General features: G+C 55.1%; 1 protein-coding gene across 1 annotated transcript in view; it reads right to left on the minus strand.

The window, feature by feature from the left end:
- Positions 1-378: 378 nt before the first annotated feature.
- CDH22 (cadherin 22) overlaps positions 379-25324 on the minus strand; it is a 57626-nt gene continuing 32680 nt past the window's right edge. Inside the window, exons 5-12 of the mRNA XM_417477.7 lie at positions 21467-21634; positions 20762-20949; positions 20080-20333; positions 15364-15500; positions 9839-9960; positions 9544-9661; positions 3546-3797; positions 379-2706 (exon numbers count right to left, since the gene is read on the minus strand). Of these exons, the coding sequence (XP_417477.3) occupies positions 2177-2706; positions 3546-3797; positions 9544-9661; positions 9839-9960; positions 15364-15500; positions 20080-20333; positions 20762-20949; positions 21467-21634 (1769 nt within the window). The 3' untranslated portion in view covers positions 379-2176. The remainder of the gene's footprint in view (positions 2707-3545; positions 3798-9543; positions 9662-9838; positions 9961-15363; positions 15501-20079; positions 20334-20761; positions 20950-21466; positions 21635-25324) is intronic.

Here is a 25324-nt window from a genome sequence, read left to right on the forward strand (position 1 = left end):
ACTCGGAATGCTGCTGGCTAAGGAAGGATGACCGCGAGGATGCTCTGTCAGGTTTTCCTCTGTGGTGTGGCATGCAGTTTGCTTCGGGGATGGCGCTGGGTGGGTCGTAGGTGCGTCCTGGTGGGAGCAGGGTGGTGTTCTCCTGTCCAAAAGATGGACAAAGCCGAGTGTGTTTTGGTTTTTCAAGATTTCCTTCAAATTCAGCCGGAAAAAAAATAGACCTTTCCTATGACGAGGCTTTTTATGATGAGCATTTCAGGAACGGGAAGAGGTGAATAAGCAGAGCCTGCCCTTGGCCCTATGGGCACACTCGGGGACCATGTTGGAAGCTCAGTACCAGGAAACAGAACCAGGCAAAGAAGGAAATAAGACTCAGGCTAGACGACAAGGAAATAATTTATTTCCAGGTCCATGAAAGACCTTGAAAAAAAATAACAAGGGTGAGAAAATCAACCTCCTAATTTAGTTTGGATAGAGAACTGTGGCAGCTACAGCTCCTCCTGCAGTCACGGGAGGGCCGAGCACAGGCGGTGCAGTGGAGCAGTGCTTTGCTGGGCTCTGCTCTCCCTGTGTATTTACATGGGGGATGGAAATGAAGACGCAAGCGTGCGTGCATGCGTGTGGGAGGACAGGCTGGTTGAGGATGGGGGAAAACCCAAGGGGAAGGTGGCTAAACACGTACCCTGTCAGACCCCATCTCCTACAGACAGAGCCCTACTATTGCACAACACTTTTGCTAAAGGAAAGGCCGACTCCAGAGAGGCTTGGACACAGCTCTTTAGCCCAGAAGGAAAACACGTACACATTCCTGAGGAAAAAGAGGGCTTTCTCCATTCTCCTGCTCTGGGATCAGGGCATCGCTTCCCATCAGCCCTGCTGCCTCTCCAGCATCGTCACAGTGAACCAGTGGCACGCCGAATGCGGGTGCCCGCAGCCTCCTTCACAGGGACCGGAGGACCCTGAGCAGTGAGCAGCTCCCAGCCCTGCAGGAAGCTGAGTGCAGCGGCCGTGGGAGGAGCGGTACAGATGGGGGCTGTGGGGAAGGGGCACCCCGCACCTCTCCACTGCTGGGAGTTACGCTGAGGTCAGAGGGCTGACACCAGCGGCCGGGAAGCAAAACAGCATAAAACAAACACGCATCTACATTTACGTTTAAACCCTTTCCAAGGATAGAAAACACTGTCTGTGGCTAAACTAAAAGGACAAACCCAATGACAAGCCCAGGATGTGTCAGACCTTGGTAGACCTTATCAGTTACCTATCTATTATATCATCGATTGTTTCCAACATGAACAGATAAGGAGCCACAGATTGCACTTTCCTCCAGCATCATCTGCAGCTGAGGAGCAACGCCACATCCCTCCTGCCTCCTCCCGATGCACCTGTCAGAACCGGAGGGCTCGTGCAAAGCAGCTGTGCTGCAGGGACCCACGTGGGTCGCTGTGCCACCGCAGCAGCAGGACGTCCCCATCTGTCACCGGGGCCACGGGCCACACCGGGATGTTGCAGCCAGTGCCTACAGTGCAGGAAGGCAGGAGAGACCCATCCAGTCGCCGCCATTCGGTCAGCCACAGGAAAGGTGCAAGAGCTGAGAGGAGAAGCAGTTGCAGCTCAGCAGAGAAGCGCGCTTTGGAGTGAGCTCCCGAGCAGCAGCCGCTCTGCGCAGGATGTGCCCGTGGAGCCACAGCGTGAGCATCCCCTGCGCACAGAGAGGACTCCAAAAAGTGAGCAAACGTAAGCGAAAAAAGCAGAACAGAATTAAAAGCTTGTTTCCCTCTGCAAGGAAAGCTCTTAAAGGAATCAAAGCGCTCCAAATGCTCTGAGACTCAAGTGACAAAAACAATTTAAACAACAAAAGGCTCCCGGTTTGCTCTTCTCCTCCTGAATGGGGCTCACTGAACAGATCTATTTAAATGACAATTTGTGGGTGACAACCCCCCTCCAAATGCTCTCGAATTAGATTTTTTTCCCTTTCTTAAATTAATGTGCAGTGCTTTAACGGAGATCAGCATTAAGGAGATTATGACGGTCGCAGCGCTCCCGCGGGCACCCGGCGCGGTTGTTGTGGCACAGCCCTGACCGGGAGCACCGCGAAGGAGCACCCACACCGACCCCCGGCCCCACGGCACCGCCGCAGCCCCCCGACCCACTGCTCCCGGCGGGTCCGGCGGTGCCGTTAGGACTCCTCGCTGTCCTCCTCACCCCGGCGCCCCGCGTAGAGCGCTGCCAGCTGCCGGAACCGCGGCCCCCAGCCCCCCAGGTAGGAGAAGTCCTGCTCCGAGCCGCTGGACCACGTGTTGATGGAGCTGAGCGAGGGCACCGGAGAGTCGGAGCCCTCGAAGGCGTAGGTCTGGAACGAGTCATAGGGCGGCACGGAGAGGTCCTCGTCCGCCTGCTCCACCTTCCTGCAGATGTAGTCTCTGAACACGGAGAAGTCCAGGTCCGGGCTCTGCACCCACTGCGGGAGGGCATGGCGCTCAGAGGCCGGGTTTCCCCCCTCTCCCGGCCCCCCGCCCCCGTCCCCGCCTTTGATCTCACTGAAGTCGTAGAGGCTGCGCAGGGCGGACATGTCGTAAGCCTCCGTGTCCTGCTCGCCCCCTCCTTCGTCGTTGTATTTGATGACATTGTCCCTCATGTCCTCGTCGTCCTCGGACGTCAGGTGGCTCTTGTGGTGTCGCTTCAGCGTGAGGATCAGAAGCACCAGCACTGGGGGAGGAAGCACAAAGGCGATCAGAGCAGGCAACGTGCTGTGCAGCAGCAGTGCACCAGGGCACAAAGGCAGAACCCCTCTGGCACAGGGTGCACCGGCAGCACAGAGCACAGCCCCAGCAGATCCCACCAGCCGGAGAGCAACAGTTGTGCCACATCACCACCTGTGAGAGATGCTGGCTCAGTGCAGATCGGGAGATCCCTTTTCCATGCTGCACAGCCACTGAGACAGGAAGGACAGATGGATGAGCACACGGCTGGACAGACAAACGGATGGAGTCTAGGGAAGATGCACTGGAAAGGGGGGGTGCATGAATCACAGCGGCAGCCAAATGTTGTGAGGGCAATTGTGGAGCAGATGGCACAGAGCCTGAGCAGCAAGCCACAGATGTGTCCTGGATCATCATCCATTCAGCCCATCACCTTTTGAGCACCGATGTGCACTTTATTCTTCTGGGCAATTAGGCAGAAATTTGTTTGTGTTGCATTGGAAAATGAAACCAGTGTAAAGTGCACGCTATGGGAAAGGGTTTTCTAAATGGAGATGTGACAGGAGGTGGGGAACCATGCCATGCCATGCCAAGGAGAGGGGACTTCCCTGAGCCCCGGCAGCCCTCAGCAGCCAGCTGCAGGCCAGCCATAGTGATGAAGGGCTCTCAGCTTTCCAGCTGCCCTGTGCTGAACCTGAGGACGCTGCAGCATTCTCTCTCCAGCCCCATCACATTCCCACGCACAGACAAGCCCACACTTCTCTGCTTCTCCACACTGCTCTGCTGCTTCAGCACACGCAGTGCTCCACCAGTGCAGCATCCTGTGTGCCCAGGGGCAGCACTCACCGATCAGGATGAGGACGCACACCAGCAGTGCAATGAGGGCACCAGGGCTCAGCGTTGCTGACATGGCGTAGGCAGTGCTGTTGCAGGACTGGATGGCCCCTGTGCTGTCACAGCCACAGACGCGGATGGTCAGGGTTCCTGTGCTGCTGAGGGCCGGGGGGCCGCTGTCCACCACCAAAATGGGCAGCAGGTACACGTCCTGCTCCTGGCGATTGAAGCCCACTCTCTGCGTGTGCACCGCAGCTGTGTTGTCTGCAGGGAAGAAGTAAAAAACCCACAGCAAAGTCATTCCCATCACAGAAACAGCAGGGTCAGCATGAGCTGCTCTGCTCATAGGACGGACCCTCGGGGTGCAGAGAGGCACACATTCTTGTCCGGACACCAACTCCAGTACTCACAGCTCAGCCAAGCAGGGGCTGTGCACCTCTTATTGCCCCCAAACCCAAGAGCCACAGGGGAGGAGCCCAGCCCAGCACCCTCTGGGTCCTTTGTAACTTCTGCAGGAGCAGGCTGAGGTCCTTGGGACCAGCAGCCCTATCTGTTCAAACCCGGCTGCTTCAGGGGCTCAGCAGCACCACTCGGTACCTTAAGACAGCCACTGCGTGACACACCAAGGCCAAGGATGAGCCTGGGCAGCCACACACCACCCAGAACATGCAGGATAGGAAAGGGGCCTGGGATCAGCTCTGCTCCCTGCTCACATGTGCCGCTCACAGCCGGCCAGCAGCAGAACCAGGTGAACAGCAAAGGACTGAACAGTGGCTGAACAACTGTGGCCAGATGTCAGAAGGTGCTGCCGACTGTCTGCAGACTTTATCTAATGAAACGTAGATTGGCCTGTTTGCTGCAAGGTGCTGCTGTCTGCAGCCTCTCTCCTCATTGCCCCTGATTTATGTTGGACTGGCCCCTTTCTGTATCAATCAGCAATTCGATCGGAAAAGACATCTATTTTAATCGTGGCTCTCGGGCCGACTGCCACCACGGAAATTGCCGTATGGATCGGTGCAGCCTGAGAGCACTGGGGCACAGAGGGACAGGAGCCACATGTAGGGCAATGGGGTGGGCAGGATGCGGGCAGGTCCCAGGGCACCGTGCTGCAGCCAGGGCAGAGCAGAGCATGGAGCTCAGCTGCCATGGCTGTGCTGCTGGGGATGGCTGGGATTTAGGCATAATGGAGGCAGGAAAACATCATCTCTCTTCCAGTTCACGTGAGAATGCAGGGTCTGCCCTGAAGAGCTCAGCTCACCTTCCAGCTGGGGAGAGGCGTGGACACCGGGCAGAGGACCACACCAACCAACGTTCAGAGCTGCACTGAATGGCACACAGCCAGGATTCAAAACCAAACCTTGTCCCTCCATGCAGAGCTGTGCTGCGGTTTTCACTGGCAGAATTCTTCCTTTGGATGTAGCATCTTTCATCCACCAACAGAATTTTCCAGGTAACCTCATTCATCCCTGCTCACAAAGCACGCTTCAGAAAGGCAACCACCCCAGAGCCCAGATCACAAGGCAGCAATAAGGTGATATTGCACTCAGATATTGCAGGGCTGCAGCACGCAGCGCTGGCTCACACTTCCCAAACCAGACAAGATCCAAGTGCTGCAGCGTGGGCAGCCTGCACAGGGCAGGGGGCTGCCTGCAGAGGAGTGTGCTCCTTCTATGCCCGCAGGCTGCCTGGGGTCCCTGCCCTCGGGCTGCACCGGGGCTGTGACTCCAGGCACAGCACAGCCCAGTGCAGAAGTGAGTGGGAGGGAGGAGCAGAGCAGATTCCTATTCCCTACCAAGGCTAAGCTGGGAAAAATTGAATTGTTATGCTAATCGTTTGCACAAAGGTAACACGATCTCATTCGGTGCCGCTCCCTCAGCTTGCTGCAGCGTAGCAGGGAGATATAAATAACATTAATGGCGCTATCTCAGTGAGAGGCCAGGACTAGCTCCCAGCTGTCCACGCTGATTGCAAGCACTGGGCACCCAGAGATGGTGGAGATGCGGTCACGGCAGCTCAGACAAGGCGCCACTCCCAGACCATGGCCAGACCCGGCCCAGCAGTCCCCTGCTCCATGTCTACCCCATAGAACCAAGGGAGAAGTCCCGGAGTGCATCTCCGAATCTCATAGCAGAGGGCCAGGGAGCCCCCTTCAGTCTGCTGAGAGCGGGGCCTGCCACGCAGCACTGCATGCTGTGTCCTTAGAAACGGTCTGTGGAAATGAAGGGGAAATAGACATGCAAGTTGCAGAGGCAGCTGCCACCCTCAGCTCGCTCTGACAGCGCTGCACCACTGAGCTCCGCACCGCCCAGTGCGGGAGGGAGAAATATTTTCATTGCTGAACCCACAAAGTAAAAATAAAGCAGCAGAGCAGCCAGCTCTGTGAGAAACCTGCTCAGGAAGGGGCTGTGCAACTCGAAATGGTGCATGGGAGAGACAAAAATCACAAGCACCAAACTATTTCAGTCACCACAAAGCAACATTTTTCTTCTCTAACGGGGTGACATGAGCAAGTCCTGCTGGAGGAAGAGCCATAGAAATTCCACGTTCACACGAGGGATGTTGCTCACCATGGGCAGACCCCCATCAGGCCCCAGCAGTGCCTGCATCCAACTTCTCTGACTGCTGCCACCCACGTGCCCCCCCCCCCCCAGCACCTTCTGCATCCCTGCTCCTTGCACAACCCTCCCAGTTGCTGACAGGAGAAAGGCAGCACAGCCCAGGAACATGCAGAGATTTTACTCCACCCCACATCATATCACCTCATGCAATGGTCAGGAAGCAGCACCTCTACCTGCTGGAGAAGCAGTCACAAAAGGCAGAAACCAACATGAGCAGAGCACAGGGACCAGTCAGTGCACGGAGAGAGGGGCGCTGAGGAGTGCAATATACAGTGGCAGGGGCATAACATGACTAGGAATAATGAAATAGTGATGTCTCTCAGACTCCCTCTCCAAAGAGGCTCTTGGCAGCTTCAAAGACAGAGCTAATAAATCCTTCTCATAACTCAATCTTGATCAGCATCAGCACAGCAGAAGACAGCGACCACCCCTAGCCCGGGTGCTGCTATCTGTGCCCTCTCCCACATCGCAGACTGCAGTGGGTGCCCACCTTTCCCTTCTCTGCTTCTGCTCTGCAGCCTCCATGTCCCATTCCTGGGGGATGCAGAGCCCCTGCTGGGACTCCCTCCCCAGAGGGTGCAGTTGCTATGAGAAGGATCCCTTTTTCCCCTTTGCCTGTTTCTGCTCCCCAGTTCTCTGAATGCCAGGCCACGGTACCACTGCTGCTCCCTTGCCTTTGGCTCAGCCCTCGCAGAGGTTCGATGCTCTTTTTCACCCCAAATCTGATCAGCGTTTGTGCCTCTCATGCTGAGAGAGGCATCCCTGCAGGGCAGGAGGAGTCTTTGTCTATCCTGAGGCAATCCCCAAATCCTAACATTTTGCTTTTGATTGCAATGATTTTTAGATCTTCTATCAGCCATTACAAGCTCTTAATGAGACCTGCAGAGAGTTCTGACATCTGCTTGCCTAGCCCTTGAGCTCCGGAGTCAATAGCTCCATGTGTCGCTCCATATTATCTACCACCCTTCCAGGTTGCTAGGCTTAGATGCTCTCTACTGTCCCTTCCAACACAATTAGCATTTCTTGGAGAACATGATTTCAGGCTTTAATTGCCTTTGATCCTTTTGCAATCAATTTTCTAGGGCCAGACAGGCCCAGCAAAAAGTGAGTTCGGAGTCACAGGATGGTGAATGCCTTTGGAAAGGCACCGGTTGGACCTGGGCAAGGTCAGCTTTCCCAGCACTATCTCCTCTTTTGGACACTGTTTGCTAAGCATCTGCATTCCAGATTGGGTTTGCAGTTATCACAAATGACTTTTCATTCACATCTGACGAATTAGCAAGCGCTCGAGCACTCACTTGGATAGACCGAGAGCAGAGAAAGAGAGATGCCAGTAGGAAACAGCCCTGCTTCTAAAAGCCTGAGTCCTGTGCTCAGCTCCAGCGGTAATTCAGCTAACGCAGAACGTCCTGCAGGGTCACCTTTTGCTCTTACATCCCTGACCTGGCACCAAGGCAGCTCTTGGCAGAGCGGGCAGGAATGCTTGCTGCTGGGCAATGATGAGCGGGTCTGCAGGCGGTGACTGCGGGCACTTTGCAAGGCGGACTGCAACAAGAGTGCTCCCAAGAGGATGCTGATCCCTGGGGACACCACCCTCCCGAGACAGCTTTCTGCTGCCTGGTGGGAGCCGAGGGAAGTAGGTGCACGGCAAAAAAATGAGAAGGATTTAAGCAAGAGCTTAGCGGATCCATCTGTGCTGACATCCATCAGTGTCACTCTTTGGCTGCAAAAGCAATATTTATAAATCACGTTTCAAAACTGGCTACAAATTTGTACAAAGAAACAGATGGGCTGGTGGTAGCAGTTTGTCACCGCTGATATTTATATGGAGGAGGAGAGATAAGTGGAAAAGGGGTGAGGCAAGGGCGGGGGGCAACGAGGAGTGCAGCGGGGGAACAGGGGAGGGGGGGGGGGGGCAGGACCAGGGCTTGCTATGGAGTGGAGGAGTCAGGGCAGGGGGAAACCAAAAGGAGCTGACAGCAAAGCGCGCACACACAGCAGAAGTGAGGAATGCCTCCATCTGCACAGGCAGCCACCGCCTCCTGCTGTGGCAGAAAGCACCGCTTGGCAACTGGGAGGGTCTCCAAACACCCTGGGAATAACCCTGCAGCAACAGCATTTGTTTACCGAGAGCAGAAGGCGGGAGGTGACGCCAGCTTTTACTCATTTTATGCAGTGTTGCACCACATGCAGGTTTGTGGGATCATTTAGCACGGAGGATTACCCCGCGTGATGAGCGTGTCGTCCCACTCATGAGAGCAGCAGCTCTGGGAGGGGCGGCACATTCTGGGCCCTCCTGCAGCTCTGCCCTGCAGCACTGGCTCTGGGGTCCCTGCCCATGAGCCCCACTGCACGAGCAGGGCTGACCCCGATGCTGCTGGCAGTGGAGTGGCCCCAGCTGAGCCCCAGGACCTCCCAGCAGTGACCCCAGCAGGATCCCAGCCTGGGTCCAGCACAGCCCGGCTCAGAGCAGCCCCAGAGCTGACATTAGGGTGAAGAAAGGGATGGACCCGATGTGGAACAGAGCTCCCATATGTTTTCCTGAGGTCAGGGAAGGAAGTTAATCGCTGGGCGTGGGGCAAAATCTTGTGGAGGATTAAAGCTTGCTTATATGCTAAGAAGCAAAAGTCTGGTGACCAGCTGCCCCATGAGTGCAGGGGGGGTCGTGGGTCAGAGACAGCTGTGCTTTTCAGGACACAGAGCAATATCGCTTCTTCCACAATTACGTTGGAAGTTTTGCTGCAAGTTCTGTTTGAACAACCCTAATAATGGCAAACAAGGACAAAGTCTTGCAGCACAGCCTGCTGGCCCCCATCCGGGTTGGTTCCTGTGGCAAACACACACATCTGGCTGCAGAAGACCCCAGTAGCTGCAAGGGGCCTTGCTGTCCTTACCTGAAATCAGCACCTAAACTCACCAAGAACACCCACTGAAGACAAGGAGCAGTCTGATAACTGCCTTCCAGGACTGCCACCATGCACACAAACACAGCCTGACCGCTGCCCCCTCCAGCATCCCTGGGGCTGTTCCCACAGCCGCTGCCCACCCACCCACACGGCAGCCTGGGGCTGACCCACGCTCCGGGGCATGCTTTGCAGAGGGATACATGGTAATGCTGCAAACAGGCGCGTGTTCATCTGTAAGCCCACATCATCTCCTTGCCTGCAGGCAGGTTGGAGGTTTCACATCAAAGAAGGGACCACGAGCCCTAGAAACACAGTGGGCTGAGCAGACAGTGCTCTACAGCAAAGGAGGAATCTGGTGGAGCCTCTATAAGGCAATGCAAACACTCAGTGGGCCCATCTCAGAACCAGGAGCTGTGGGAGTACCTCAGAGCTCCCGAGCTGCACCCAGCACAGCCCCAGCCCCTCACACCCACCAGCAGGGCTTACCCTTAACATCCAGCAGAGAAAAGTGGTGGTTGTTGGTGGCTTCAGGTGCCAGCGTGAAGTAGAAACGATGACCACCCTGAGGCTCGTCACGGTCCACAACGCTGATAGTTTGGATCAGCTGTGGGGAGAGAGAAGAGGTGAGCACCAGAACTGCCCTGCAGCCCCACTGGGCTCCCGTTTGAGGGTGTGAACCAGGGGAGCACCACAGGAATCAAACCAGCTCCTGCCATGCATGCACTGCTGGTGGCACAGAGCCGGCAGAGCCCTGGGAGAAGGGCCGGGGGCTGCTCATTACCTGGCCTGGCTTGGCGTCCTCACACACGGCAGCCTCATAGGGGGTGGCGAGCTCGGGCGGGTTGTCATTCACATCCAGGATGCGGATGCGCAGAGAGGCTCTCGACACCTGCGAATGATTATCTGCAACAAAGGAGAACCAAAGCTGCAGTGGGAAGTGCCATCTGCTGCTGGCGGGGAGTGAGCCCTCCTCATCCCATCTGCCCATGGCCGTGGTGGGCTGCGCAGCTGCTGCCAGCGCCGAGGTCATGCCCGGTGACCCCCTCTGCGGGTTGGCTGCTCCTGCAGAGCACCACTTGGCCTCACTGCCTGCGTTTCTCAGTAAATGAGCCCAGAGGCTGGGCTGTGTGCCCAGGATTCCCAGCACACCGCTGTTAGCCCATTCTACCCAGCTGGGAGCAAGGCACCATGGCCAGGTCAGAGCTGTTGGTACTGCAGCTGCTCTGGGGTACACAGAGCCTGGAGCCACACGCGCAGCTCTGCTCACGGCATGTGCCTCAGGGGTGCCCTCTTTATCAGCAAATCAGCGTCGAGGGCCTGATGTTTCCTGAAGCTCTTCACATGCTTCCAGGAATGAGGAATCCCTCATTCTCCATCTCCTTTGTTCCACTCAGAGGTTACAGCTCAGACAGACCCAGCGCCTCTCCCCTCACGGGCAGGAGCTCTGCTGTCTGTTTGTCTACAAAATTAATGCTGTCTCCCATGTATCAGTAGAGGAGGACCCAAGGGAGGGGAGATTTAGCACTGCTCCATAATTAGCCAGGAACCTGAGCACCCTCCTGGAGCTGCCTTCACCTCACTCGTGCATTATCACTCCCTCTCACCCAGAGCAGCTGCTCTGGTGATTAGATGGTTGCTTTCGGGGGAGGAAGGCAGAAGTCGTGACTAAAAGCCTGGAACGCCGTGTTATTTTAAAAGCATGTTGGTGCATTGAAACAAACTGCCATCACTTCCAGGGGAAGAGACAGCGGGAGGCAGTGGGGTGGGAGGGAGCAGGAACCTGGGGGCAGAGCTCTGTACCCACTGGGGCTGCAAAGGAGCAGGGGGGAAATCAGTTCAGCTCCTGCAAGGAGAGGGGTGACAGCACTGCTTCACCATCCTCAGCTCAATGTAGGAAGATGGAGACTTCAGTGCTATGGTGCGAGGAATCTGGCACTGCCCTGCTGAGAGAAGGAAAGGAGACAGAAAGAGAAGGGAGGAGGCAGAGCACAGCAGGAGCAGCCCAGGTCCCCCTCTTCCCCTCCGCAGCCACATTCCCCCAGTGCAGGAGCAGACCCCAATGCCACCAAGCGCTCCCAGACCCCTTTGATGCATCCATCTCCAAGAGCACCGAGCTCAGCAGCGCAACCCTCTCCTCTTTCTTCCAGCGGTACCACGATCTGTGTGAAGGCTCCTCAGATGCTTTCCTTATAAACCTCCCCTTCCTTTCAGCCAGCACCTGAATTTATGGGCGTAACTTCCAAAAAATATTTGGACGCCTTTGATAAAAATATCTCCCAGCCCTCTTTGAAGCGCCCTTCCTGCAGCTCTCAGAGCACTGAGTGGATTTACGGTGGTCAGATGCGCGATGAGGAGCGCACGGCGGTGATGGAAGGCGCACAGCACACTGCAGTACTGCCAGCACCGCCGCTGCAGCCCCAAAGCACAGCTGTGCAGCACCTCCACGTGCACAGAAACGCTCCCACCTCTCACGTGAACGCTCCCATTCACCTCCTCCAGGCAGAGCACGACGGGGCACTGCGTGCCGCGGAGGGGCTGAGCGCGACCACGGAGGAGAAAAGTCATTTTCTGTGGCGGTGCCTCTCCCAGCTCAGCTGACTGACATGCAAATTAGTTTAATTATTTCTTCTTCTAAAATAAATTATATTTTGCAGTGGCTGCAATATGTTGTGTCAGGCAAAATTACATTCAATATTTTTAAACTAATTGATGTCAGCCTTGAGAAAACCTGATTGACAGCAGCGAGGAAACCAGGCTGCTACCTAAACGGTTCCCTAAATTAAAATTAAACATGTCGGGTTCCTGCATTTCCTCCAGGAGTTGGAATGCTATTAATCTGAAAAGACTGAGGAAAGAGACATGGAAAACACGCGGAGCACAGGGGAGATGCTGGGAACGCAGCGGGCGGATGGCTGGCAGCTGCCTCTGCCAACCTGGGCCTGATGGTGTCAGAGATGCTGCATCACGAGCTCTGCCATGCAGCTCCACGCCGCAGCACCTCCCCAGCAGCTCCGCTCCCTGTTCTGCCATGGGAGCACTCCCTGGGCTGGGTCTCATCCAAGGGCTCCACTGCACAGTGACACTGTGGCTGAGACCAATGCCCTGGCTGAACCTGCAGCCCCAAGTGGTTTCTTTAATTCAGTTAGCCAGGAAAGTAATTGTGCAAGGGATCCAGGCTCTGCCCTGGGCAGAGGCTCCCAGACAGCTGCCAGGGGGATGCCCTACTGCTCCATAAGCACTGTGTGGCTGAAGCTGGCAGTGATGGGAAGAGGCTGTGGAGATGCTCGACCATCCCCTCTGCAATAGGGAAGGAGAGCAGGGATGGTTACACTGCGCTGGGGTCCAGCTGGTGCCTCTCCAGACCCTCATGCAAACTCATGATAAAGCGCTTCATACTTTCACAACCAAACCTCTGTTGTGCAGCCCCAAACCCAGCTGTGCTGAGGCAGCCGTACCATTTGTGCTGCTCTGTTGGCCACACCACAGACAGAGAGCTGCTCTGCAGTGTTCCTGAAGCCCAAAGCCCAGCTCGAGGAAAGCCCCCTGGGCCACAGGCAGCAGTTGTGGCTGCAGCACCCCTCGGGGACTCTGCACTGGGCACAGCACACAAACCACTCTCTTCTGCATCAAGACCAAATTGGTACAATACTGAATTCAGAATTTTTACATCAGTGGAGAAGCCAAAAGTGCCAGGGGTGGAATTTTAATCCTCGCTATCTCAGCAAATTGGGAGATTAAAATGCACACTGGGACGGACTGCTGCTTTCCAGCTGTGAGGCACAGGGCAGCTCTACAGCTGTCAGCAGAGCTGTGGACTGTGGAATGGAGCACAGATAGCAGGGACACTGCAGGGGCTTGGCCAGGGCACAGCTCCTCAGACACAGGGCCAACACCAGCAGCTGGGACTGACGATGCAGCTCCAGGGAAGCAAAGTGGAAACAACAGAGCAGCCAAGTAACATAGAAATGGCTCTCACCTCTCCTGAGCCCTGCCCAGACTCAGCAGCATGAGAGTCATTAAATCGCATCCAAACACAATGCTCTGATTAAAGCCAGTCTCCAGCAGGAAGATTTATCATCTCAATTACCAGCAGTGGACACAGCAGTCAAGGCCTCATCATTTTACATGAGCAAAGAGGAAAACAGGAAGAGAATCACTAATATTAGCCCAAGGAAGGTAAACAGCTTGTGAGTGAGATGAAGATTTATCTCTGGGAGTGCTTGGCCTGGTCCCAGCCCAGATTTGCTGAACGGTTCCCATGTTTCCCACTGGCTGCACTGCTGCAAGGCCAAACTGCGCTCAGCAGCAGCCGGCACGGGCACGCCAGGAGCCTTCTGTTGCTTCTCCTACAGCTCCTCGGATGCAAACACAGTCCTCAAGTCTCTCAAGTTTTCTGCAGGTGGGGCATACCCCCCTGGATGCGGTCCCTGTTGCAGGAGCACCTGCTGCTAGGTCTTGTGCAGAGCTAAGCAGCCAGCCTGACCGCAGGAGCATGCGCTGCCAGCTGGCACGTTCCCAGCAGCTGCTGCTTATTAAACCCCTGCAGGGCAGCGCTGCCAGGGATGGGAAGGCAAGATTCAGGACACTGCGCCCCAGCTGCTCGCCAGGGCACAGCTTCCCACCAGCCCCAGGCAGATTCAGAGCTGGGCTCTATAATGCTCATAGCTCCACCAAAGCTGATACTGTCCCTCAGTTGTGGATGGACACCTGCTGCAGAGAATGGCCACGCAACCCTGTGCAGTGCCATGCCAGCCTCAGGATGGGCATCCACACCCCGCTGAGCACACACCAGGCAGCACTGTTGCAAAGCTGTAGGGCACACATTGCTAGCACAAGGCCCCAGCTGCCCCAGGGCACTGCTGCAAGGCTGTGGGGCACACACTGCCGGCACAGAGCCCTCGGCTGCCCTGGGGCAGTGCTGCGATGCCCCGCTCCTGAGTCCCCCCCATCACTCTGAAGGCATTACCTTTACAACTGCCCTTTCTGCCTGAGGATTCAGACATAAATTGTGCTTTAAATTCAATATCAGTCATTAATATTTCATGATTACAAAACGTTAAGGATAATGTCACGGGGAGGAATGTCTGGGCAGTTAAAATGGATGAGTCAGAGCCCGCTGATGGGAGAAGTGGAAGCGCTGGAGTCTCCCTGGCTTTGAAGCGATGCAGCCTGACAGGCGCTCCTGCCCGAGGGGAGCTGCAGCATTTACTGACTTGCTCTGAAATCTTAGATGCCGCGTATAAATATTTTCCTTCTGATTCTTGTCACCTCACGTTTCCTTTGGATGCTGAGCACCGTCAGCCCTCCTCCCCCGGCAGCGGGGCAGTGCCGTGCAGAGCTCACCCACCCGTGGGCACAGAGCATCCCGTGGGGCAGCGGAGCCACAGAGGTCCCAACCTCGGGCAGTGGGGTCTGCAGGGTCACTGGCTGCCCTTACTGGGGCAGCCTTAAATGAGTGGATCATTGCCACTGCGGCGGTGACCGTTCTGCAGCCAGAAGGAACTGCTGGGCCCTCAGCCAAAGCCCTGGTGCTGTTTCTTGAATCTGAATGGCATCTTCCTATTCAGAACGAGCAACGAAAAGGGAACCAGGAACCCCGTAGGGTGTGTCAGAGCAAAGCCCAGGAAGGGCTTCATCCCACAAGAAGGTCTTGGCAAATGTCCGCAGGAACTGGGAGGTGTTGTGCAGCCAAAGCACGAAACCTGGCAATGCCTTTCTGCTTCCCAGCACAGTGCCTTGGATGGAAGTCTGTCTCCATCTTAAGGCTCAGAAAAAGGAACACACGGAGAATCTGAGTGCTCCCTGGGGTCCATGGGGACCCAACACAGCCCCTGCACCAAAGCCCTGTGCAAACATTACAGGGCAGCAGGATGCCCAGGACAGTCCCACCATCTTCCTACCCACAGCACAGCATCTGCAGGGAATCAAAGCCTTCCCTTTGCTTCTATTATTTTCTTTTCATTCCTCAAGAGGAGTTTATTCAAAGCTCCTTTGAGCAGCAGGACCCAGGTTTGTTCTTTTCTTTCTTTACCGGAATAGAAAAGACAAACAGAACTTCTGCTGGAAACATCCAAGCTGGGCTCTGTCACCTCAGCATCACACAGAGGGAGGGAAGATCAACCAACAAAACCCTCAAGGCTGCTCAGCTCCCTCCTGCCTCTCCCAGCCGGGTGTGAGCAGATCCTGCACTTACTGTGAGTGCAGCCTCTGTGGTGGCACAGCCATAGGGAAGATGGCCATAAGAGATGGCCATAGGAGATGACCGTCACACACTGGTCCAGCCCAGATGGCTGCTTCTCCACTCACCTGCTTCCATTGCCAGCACGGTGATGTTGTGCCACCCCGCTGTCTCCCGGTCCAGGACCTTTCCTGTCACAATGGCACCTGTGTTGGCGTCGATGTCAAAGATCCTCTCCGTGTCTGTGCTGCGGTCAATGGCATACCTGGGAGCGGGCAAGAGGGGAAATGTGAAGAAGAGAACGTGCCAAAGAGAGCCTCGGTGCCCTGTTTGCAGGCAGGGCTGGCAGGGAAGCCCAACCCAATCGCGGCCATCAGGTGCAGCCATAACACAAATAACCACCACCGCCGCCGCGATCAGAATTAGAAATCTAGAAGGCCTACAAATCACAACAATGCAGCATAATGCTATTGTGTACGGCATCTTTCATACGCACCGCATCCCAGAGCGCCTTACAGAATTAAATAATACAAGACAGCAAAGAGCACAAAGGATAAATTACCAAGAGGAGGGCTGGGAATAAATTAAAGCCTTCGGTCACATGTCCAACAACAGGAGGAAGATAAACGTAGGGACAAAGCAAGCTGGAGGGCTGACAGACAGGGCAGGGCTCAGGGCAGCCCCAGGCTGGCAGCATGCTCAAGGGTGACACAGGCACACTGCGTGGCGGCTGATCTGAGCGACTGTGGCTCATGGAGTGCAGCTCATGTGCCTGGCACTCCAGGCATGGCCATGGCCACGCTGCATAGAGCCATGGGCAGCCCCGTGCCTCCTATCCCCAGGTCCAAGCCAGCTGTGGGGGAGGTCACCTCCCAGGTCACCCATCCATGCTGCTGAGCATCCCTACCCGATGGAGGCACCCAAACGGCACACCAATGGCACTGTGCCTATGAGCCCTCACTGTTACACAGCACCAGATTGCGTTCCTCAGCTCCCTCCTTCTCAGGCAGACGGGGGTGAGAATGTACAACAGCACTTGCTTGTAGTTAAGGGAAAATTGCTATCTAAATCTCACTGCTGCACATGCACAGACGATCATGTTCCACACCTGCACGTCTGTCTTCCCCTGGAGGTGACGGGGATCTGTCGCACAAAGCCCAGGCATTGCCGAACCACATCCCAGGGACTTCCCAGCCCTCCTGCATTTCCTGCCCCAGCTCCAAGCTGGAAATGGAGAATCCATGACCATGGAGCCAAGGGGCATCGGCACATACTGCAGCCTCTCATCCGCTCCACACTCACCCACTGTGAAGGGACAGGAGGGGTCTGGCAACTCTCGCAGATCCAACATTGCGCTAGAAAGAGGAACAGAAACTGGGATGACAAAATCTGCTATCCTTCCAATAGCATAATTGATACGTTTGTGTAATTGCTCCGGTTGTTCTCCCACAGCTGCTGACCCCTAACACGTCCTGTTCTGTGATCACCCCTGGCAGCGGCTGCCTGCACGGCCAGAGGGCAGGAGGGTGCGGGGAGCACCACGGTGTCACCGGTAACCACTTCTTGTGCTTCTAATTGCTTCAGTGCTGAGCTTGTCTTCTGTCATTTCAGAGCTGGCTGGGAAGGACTGACTGCCCACACCCTACGGCAGGACACAAACCAGAGCAGAAATCTGATCTCTTTGTCATTGCTGCCACACACCTTCTCAGTGCAGTGCTGACAGAAGGAGACAGAGCTGTGGGTGCTGCCTGCGTTTATCACTGATGTGGGGCTGAGATTTGAACGTGGCCAGTCCAGGTGGACCTACAGCCCTCCATCTGCTCCACGTGGCCATAGACCTTCCCTTCCCAAGGAGTTACCCCATGGAGACCAGAGCTTCCAGAGGGAAGGATTCCACTTCTGCTCAGTTGATGTCATGTTGCGTAGGAGGACCTTTATCAACCAAAGTCTGTGCTGCCCTCCACAAGCCTCTCCCCTCCAGCAGTCCCACTTCCCCTTTGTTGTCCCACTGACGTTCTGCCCAGGCAGGGACACAATCATTCCCATGTCCTCCCTGTGCTCAGAGGGGGGATGTCACTGCATTCCTGCTCAGCTGCTGCTGCTCCATAGCTGGAACCGCAGTGCCTGGCTCTGATTGGGATGCAGACCTTGTAAACCATTTTCTTCTCCTCCTGCTGGCACTGCCTGTTGGTCTGGATGTTACAAGCGACTGTTTAATTTAGACAGCTTTCTTGGTGCTCATCTTTCTCGTGAATGCATTTCTCGAGCAGTTTGTTTCACTTCTCCCCCTGAACGCAACGAGGAGCACATTTTATGCCACGTGTTTTGTTAATAGCGAGCTTTTCAACCACTGGGTGAAAAGCTTTTTGTTATGTTTGTTTTTTCCTCCTCTCCCTTTTGTATTGAAGCGGGTTGCAGTTCTCGCTGTGCTGCCGGAGTCTGCGAAATGCCCATGTCCGACACGTGCCTCTGGATTTGGTGAATGCCAAACGAGAATATCTCTGAGAACCTTAAATCCCAAGCAATGTTTTCCCAGTGCTGATAAAGCCTGGGATGCAGGCAATCGGAGCACAGGCTCACTGCAGGGAGAAAAACAAAAGGCTTCCATCCAAAACAGCCTCACACACACACACAGCACATCGCTGTATTACCTAATACAATGGTTTGGGTGAGAAACAGTGCTACGCTCAGGAAATACACAGCTAACGCCAAAAAGGCAAATGGGAACTGAATGCTTTCTGCGAAAAGAGCGCTTCCAGCTTTTGTCAGGCAACAAATAAGGATGGAATAAAAGAAAGAGCACCGTTCTCTCACACTGCGCTGCCCCTGCTGGGTTTCTGCGCTCCCCACAGGACACACAGCCCATGCTGAGCTCCAGATCCACCTGGCAGCACCGTGGCCCTTCTGTGCATCCACAGCAGGGGCTGCTCCCCCAGAGAGGTGGGTGTTCTGTGGGCACCCAGAGAGAGCTGCAGCGGGCATCGTGTCCTCCTGCAGCTGGGATGTGCACAGTGCTCTGCGTCACCTGGGGATGGATGCAGAGAGTCAAGGGCACCTCCTATCCCACTTGGCTTAAAATACTTCCCAAACCTCGTTACCAGCAGCCTGGTGTCAGCAGGGTTGGAACACTGACGGCGCTGATTTTTGCTGGGCTGTCTCGGGCAGTCCTCATTCTGTCCTGTCTCGAGGGGACAGCGCATCTCGGCACAGCAGAAGGTGTTGGTCCTCTCCTCTGTACATGGCAGAGCTGACGGAGCACAGGAGCCGCATTCCAGCTCCCACCTCCAGCAGACAAGGATCAGGAAGTTAAAGGGATCCAATGAACTGCACCAACTTGAAAGGCTTTGCACCGACTTCAAGGGGCTGAGGATCAAATGCTGGTCACGCTGTCAGGACCGGCTGCTCTCTCATGTAGCAGAGGTGAAGTACAAGTGCTGGCTCCTTGTGACTGCGCTTTGAGCTGCACGCTTGGGATGCGAGGTGATGTGCTGCTGTCTCTCACTGACAGGCTGGTGGCACGCCCTGGCAGGATGCTCGCCTTCATCTTTGGGTGCTGCTTTGAAGCTGCAGGCGTGGCAAAGCCTTTTATTAAGCCACACTGCAACTCCCTGCCTGGAGTCCGGCTGGCTGTGCACTGTCCCTGAGCACATGGCATTGCCCCACCTGGCACCGAGCTCACTGCATGGTAATGTTTAGGCTCTAACCCTCCTGCTGATCAGCTGGATCTGCTTCTCTCTGCTCCAAGTCCTCAGCACCTTCTGCACAGCGGTAGGAAGCCTCTCCTCTGCTTCCTTTTGTTCTGTCTGCAAATATTGCAACAAGCTCCACGGGGAAGGGCACGGAGAACAAGAGAAAATAAGGAGGAGATTTCTGTCCCCAAGACACCTTCCTCACAGCTGCAGATCACAAAATAAAATCTCCACTCCATAGCACTGCTAGAAATGTGCCAGTGCAAAGCACAGGTACTTGTGCATGCACACAGCGAGGTCTCTACCCGCCATCCCAAGGCTCTGCCCCAGTTTACTGCAGGCAGGGATGGGCTCCGTAGAGAACCCTCAATGCAGAGCCGATGCTGCTCACTTGAAGTGGGGCTGTGTGGAAGGTGCCTGCAGCCCCGCTGTCACCTGGCACAAGAACACACATTTCAAGGAAATTCTCCACGCGCTGAGGATGTTTTCAGAACACCAGCTTTTCATCCCAACTGCTCATGACTCAGGCCAGTTGGCAGAGCCAGAAGGCTGCTTTGTGCCTTAGGTAATAACAATTTAACAAGGTAACAATCTCTTTAGCCACAAATTAAATGGAAATGGGAAATGTCCTGTGCAGATAAGCCGCTGCCTGGATTATGTCCCCTGCCCAAATATAACTCCTCTGATCTTTGATCCCTGTGCACACACGCACGCGCACACAAAGCCGAGCTCTGGCTCCGCATTTCCCAAGCCTCACCTCATTTATCATTCCCCATCACTGCCCGCTTGTCACTCCTGCTCGCTCGCCTGGCCCGTGTCAGGCTCCACTGCGGCTGCCTGGCTGTCAGCACAAGGACATGCAGGCGTCACCCAGCCACCTTCCCCGGCACTCCCCTGCCACTCACAAGCCTGTCACTTGCCCACGACACGTCTGTCACCTGCGAGATGGTGGCTCTAGCTTGCCGGTACCCATGTGCAGACTGCCGCTCACTGCCTGCTGCCAGACCTGCAGCACACACATGAAGCACTCATCAGCTGCACCACCTCTCCACCCCCGCTCTGCCACACGTGGTGGCCATGAGAACCCCACGCTGTGACCCCGTGCCCACCGCCAGAAGGGAAGAGAGGGGACACAAAGTTGGAGCAGTGCTTTACCGCACAGGGTGGTTCGCTGTGTCCGGATCGAGAGCGGTGACCACCCCCACAATAGAGCCAATGTGCGCATCCTCCTGGACCTCCATTGTGTTGGAGGGGGGCCAGAACTCAGGGGGCTCATCGACGTCCAGCACAGACACCCGCACGATGGTCTGGTCCCGAAAGGTGCCCAGGTCCACAAATCGTGGGTCCACAAACTTGTTCAGGGCCTCCACCACCACGGTGTGCACCTTTTTTGACTCGTAGTCCAGAGGCTGAGACAATAGGAGAGAATTAGCCACAGCTGGCCCAAGGACCCCCATTAGCCACACCTGGTGCTACTGATCAGGTGTGGGAATTAGGTGGGCACGTTTCTGCTCCTAACAGGCGCTATCAATAAGAACTGTAAGCACTGCTCTCCATCACTTTGTGTACCACTTTGTACACTGCTCACTCCCAGGAGCCGTGCAGGCAGCAGAAGGCACTGCACTGCTGCTCCTTTTCAGCTTTTCCCCCAGAAATAGGTCTGTGCTGTGCTATCCAGGCAGAACAGGTCTCTTCCTGCACCTGCAAGCACAGAAATGCTACTGCTAGAGCTGCGCTCAGAGGAGTGTTTATTGCAACTCAGATTCAGTAGAAGCCCCCAAAGGAAAGGGCTCTCCTGGGGATGCCTGCCCTCCCCACAGCCAGCTTTCCTCCTCACCTTCTGAACGGTGATGACAGCCTCCTGGGTATTGCTGTCTGTGGTGACTTTGAACATCTCCACCCCTTCCTCGTCCTTCATCTGATAGGTCATGTCAGTGTTCTCCCCAACGTCAGAGTCCTCTGCCTTCACTCTCCCAATGGCAGTGCCCACAGGGGCAGTTTCAATGATGCTGAACTGATACATCTCTGGAGGAGAGAAAGGCACCGGGGTCACGGCTCTACCTGCACCCTTCCCCAGCCTGATGCACGCCTTTGTATATCTCCTTGGGATCACTCTTGGGCCACAAGTACTGTCCAAACTCTGCCGATGTCTGCAGTTCAGAATGTCCTGAGAAAAACAAACCCCAGCCAAAAACAGGGGCTGCAAGAAGAGAACTGGGGAGAGCTAATGCTTTAAAGAGCCAGGCAAAGAAAGGGATAATTTCTGTACACAGACGCAGCACAGCAGTGTTGTCCAACTCTGGGCAAACTTTGCCATCTCTGATTTCTGAGAAGAGCAGCAAAAGAGCTGAGCCACCCCCAGCTGCAACACCCTCAGCTGAGGGAGTCCCCTTATGGGGCCGCTGGGCAGGGGCACACTCAGCCCCAAGCACACCGCTGTGCGTTCTGCAGTGCCCAACAACATCCCGAGCAGCAGGGCTGGCTCAGCCCACAGCCACACGCCAGGATGTGCCAGGAGCCCAAGAACACGAGCAGGACTTACTCTGCGGGAAGCGTGGGGGGTTGTCGTTGACATCAGTGACCACGATGGTGACCGTGGTGGAGCCGGACAGCCCGCCCAGCTGCCCCGCCATGTCCGTCGCACGGATCACCACCTCGTACCGGTCCTGTGTCTCACGGTCCAGGTCAGCCACGGCTGTCCGGATCACACCTGGAAATGGGCAGTGGAGTGAGTGCAGGCACGTGGCAGAGCATCTGCAGAGTCACAGAACAGGCAAAGATGGGAGAGGTTGCTGGGGGGTACCTAGAACAAGCTGGAGCTCCAAATGGGACCAGCAGGGTCTCCCAGCCTCTGCTTGTACAGCAGGCACTCCAACACTTAACTAACCTTCACAGCCCCAAATTTGGAGGTCTGTGTTTTCCTCCGGGGAGGCCAGGAGCAGGGTGAAGGATTAGTGGGGGCCAGCTGCCCACCGTGTGGAGGAATGCTGTGTAAAAGCCCCTGCTGAGTCACGAAGCCCCTTTGGCACCAATCTGCAGCAGTCCACTTATCCTTATCTGCTCAGACAGGAGCCACAGGAGGATGTGCACAGCTCGCAGCCATGGGAGGAGCGGCTGCTGCAGAGCAGTGCAGGAGGGATGTGGGGCAGAGCTCTCCACTCACCCGACCTCTACCCCCCCCCAGGGGGTGTTCCCATTGGTGCACAGACCCCCTCATTTTAAAGCGTGACTTTAAAATGTGTCTCTAAGATAGGAGACCAGGGAAGCTGCCCATGTCAGGGGACTGGGAATGCACGTGAGACAAAGCCAAACAAAATGCAAGGTATGTCAGTGCTTCTTTTGTCCTTCTATACTGCATAAAAAGTCTATTCAGGTTTTCATTCATCTGGGCATGGAGAACTGAACAGGGCTAAAACATACAGCAATGGAAAAGAAGAAGGGAAGAGTAGGGAAGCCCAAAAAACACTGTGAAAGCCGAAGTTACGACTTTCCAGTCAGCCAAGATGTTTCATTTACATGGCAACAAAGCACAGAGAAATGTTTCGAGAATGAAAGAAAGAAAGAAAGAAGCGACTCTGCCCTGGGGTGGCACCAGGGGCACACAGACATGTGTACATGAGTCCAAGGTCATTAGCGGCGCATTCCCAGCCCCACCATCCCAGCAGCAGCCCAGAGCAGCTTCAAATCCCCTCCAGCTCAGTTTCGTAACATTCCACAGATTTAGCCACTGCTTTCTGTTTTTGTAATTGCTCTCTTCCAGGCTTTTCTGGTTAACTATTGGCTTTACCTCCCATTACTGCCAGCCCTGCACATCCTTCTCTGCTCAGGTTTACTGAAGCCCGAATGGCAGTTGCCCAGCAATGCCCTGTGCAGCCTGCAGCTATGGGGCCCGACCTCCTGACAGCGGTGGATGGGTCACAGGAAGGAGCTGCTGGTGGTGTGGCACAGTGGCAGTCAAATGGCAATGAGCTGAAAGGAGGAAAGGATCTTTTTTCCTCCTCTGCGTGACATGACGGGTGCAGCAGTGGCTGGCAATGCTGTTCTGTAGACGTTTCTCTCTCCTTGCTTTCTCAAACTAGCAATTATTCCAACAATTATCGTTGTTAGGATTTATCATAAAGGCATCACTGCCATTTCAGATGCTTGCAGCTCCCCGGCTCTCACGGACAGGCACAATCTCACCCTGTTCTCTCCAGCCCCTCTGTCATTTCAGTCCTGTCATTACCTGAACTGTCGCCATCTTCAGCCCCACGAAAAAGAGGGGGCTCCGCCTTGTCCCCTATTCCTCGGGCACTCCCAGCTTCTGCCTACTACCACACAGGGGTAAGCCTCAGCCCTGTTGTCTCTTGCTCACCACGGCCCATGCTCCACGCCAGCACGTGGGTCAGAAGCACGGCGCACAGCTCCCAGCAGGGCACATCCCAGCCCTTCTGCACAGGGCCGGCCTCAGCTGGCCCTGTTTATGGGCCTTCCCTGTCCCTGCTGTGAATATAAAGCCGTTATTTCTGGGCAAGCGCTATCTCACCGAAATTTAAGCAATTCTGTTAATTAACGGGGTCTGAAGCATTTTATAATGAAAATGATTCATGTCAGCACAAAGGTGATGAATAGGGATGAGAGAGAAAAGCTCATGTATTCACCAAGGCGGTAATGACTTAACTGAGCCGCCTGTAATGACACAGCCCAGAGTACCCCGTGTAAGACGGGAGGGAAGTGCTCAGGCTTCCCAGAACACCATCAAGGTCGCTCGTTCAGTGGGGAACGAGTCCGGGCTGCCTGCCATGCACAGAGCAGCACTAAGAGATGGCAGCAGAGCCCTTCTGTGGGTGCACGGACAGAAGAGAGAGGGACCTCTGCTGCTGTGCACAGAACATGGAAAAGCCTCGTCGTCATCTCCTAAGATCCACAAATTCAACTTCTTCCCAGCCAGAGAAACTGCCAAACGTTCTCCTTCCCAAACACTGCCAACACAGCAAGAACAACCTCCAGCTCGCTTCATCTCCCCAGTTCTTGTCAGCATCTGTTATAGTTGAATAATACAGACACATGGTGGCATACCCTCTGGTACAAGGCACATGTGGCTTTCCAGCATGATCCAGATTAATCAGTGTAATTACCAAGCAAGGGGACACTTGCAGCATCGCATAAATTGCACCAAATCTGCTCAATAGCAGACACTATTTGGGTGATAGAAACAAAGCAGGACGAAGCACTCAGCAGGTTAAGTGTCTTCCAGGAATCCCACCGTTACGGGCTTTTCTCTGCTCCCAAACGCTTTTAGCTCAGATGTCCACATTCCTGGACAAGGAGAAAACCTACAGCTTCATAGAACCACTGAACTGTTTGGGTCAGGGGAGATCTGCCAATTCCCCACCATGGGCAGGGACACCTTCCATTAGCCCAGTTTGCTCACATTAGTGAGGCCCAGTAGAGATGGGCCTCTGACAGATGGGCTCAGCACTCTCACTCTTCCTTTAGCAGCTAAATCCCCCTGGTCATTTAATATTCATTCCCATTGCATGTTAATAAATACACCCTGGTTTCCCTGAGACCAAACGTACCATTTGTCCCAAACCAATGGAAGTTCCTTGAAGCACCAGGCTCGGACAGGGACTGCCAACATTCAGTCTCACTAATGGTAGCAATTGCCTTAACTAAGCCCACAGGTGGCTCTTCTGCAGACACACCAGCAGTCATAGGATGGTTTGAGCTGGAAGGGACCCTTAAAGGCCATCTGGCCCAACCCCCTGCAGTGTGCAGGGACACCCACAGCTCCGTCGGTGCTCAGAGCCCCCCAGCCTGACCTGAGTGCCTGCAGGGATGGGGCACCCACCTCATCTCTGTGCCGCTGCCTCACCACTCCTATCATAAAAACCTGTTCCTCTTCCCTGTGCACAGCTGCAGTGTATAATCTTCTGGGATGAGGCATGAACCTGCTAAAACCCATGAGAGCACAGAGACAGGAGCATCCTGGTATCTGTGTTCCCAGGCACCAAGAAGCATTGTTAACAAACTGGCAAGAGCAGCAGAGAAACACATTCTGCCTCCCACTGCTGCATCACAGTGACAGCTCCCCAGAACAGCTCCCCATGCTCCCAGCAGCTCAGCTCCCACCCCACCAGCACTACCCCAGGACTGAGCCTGTGGTCTCCAGAGGCCTCCAAGCAACAGGGCTGGCAGCTAAGGATGCAACAACTCATGACTACATGCAATAAAACAAACTTCCTCCCAGCAGGACAGTATTTCTAGTCCTGCTCTCCCCGGCTCGAGGACCTCTGAGCCCTCGCTGGCTGAGCCTCCAAATCAGGAGACAGGCTCTAACTCAGGAGTTGTTTTAAGTAATAAGAAATGCCAGACTGCATTCCAATTAGCCTTCAGAGTCCTTCTGTTTTTTTCTCTG

This window comes from Gallus gallus, chromosome 20 (assembly GCF_016699485.2).
Source record: "Gallus gallus isolate bGalGal1 chromosome 20, bGalGal1.mat.broiler.GRCg7b, whole genome shotgun sequence".
Classification (NCBI taxonomy): Eukaryota; Metazoa; Chordata; class Aves; order Galliformes; family Phasianidae; genus Gallus; species Gallus gallus.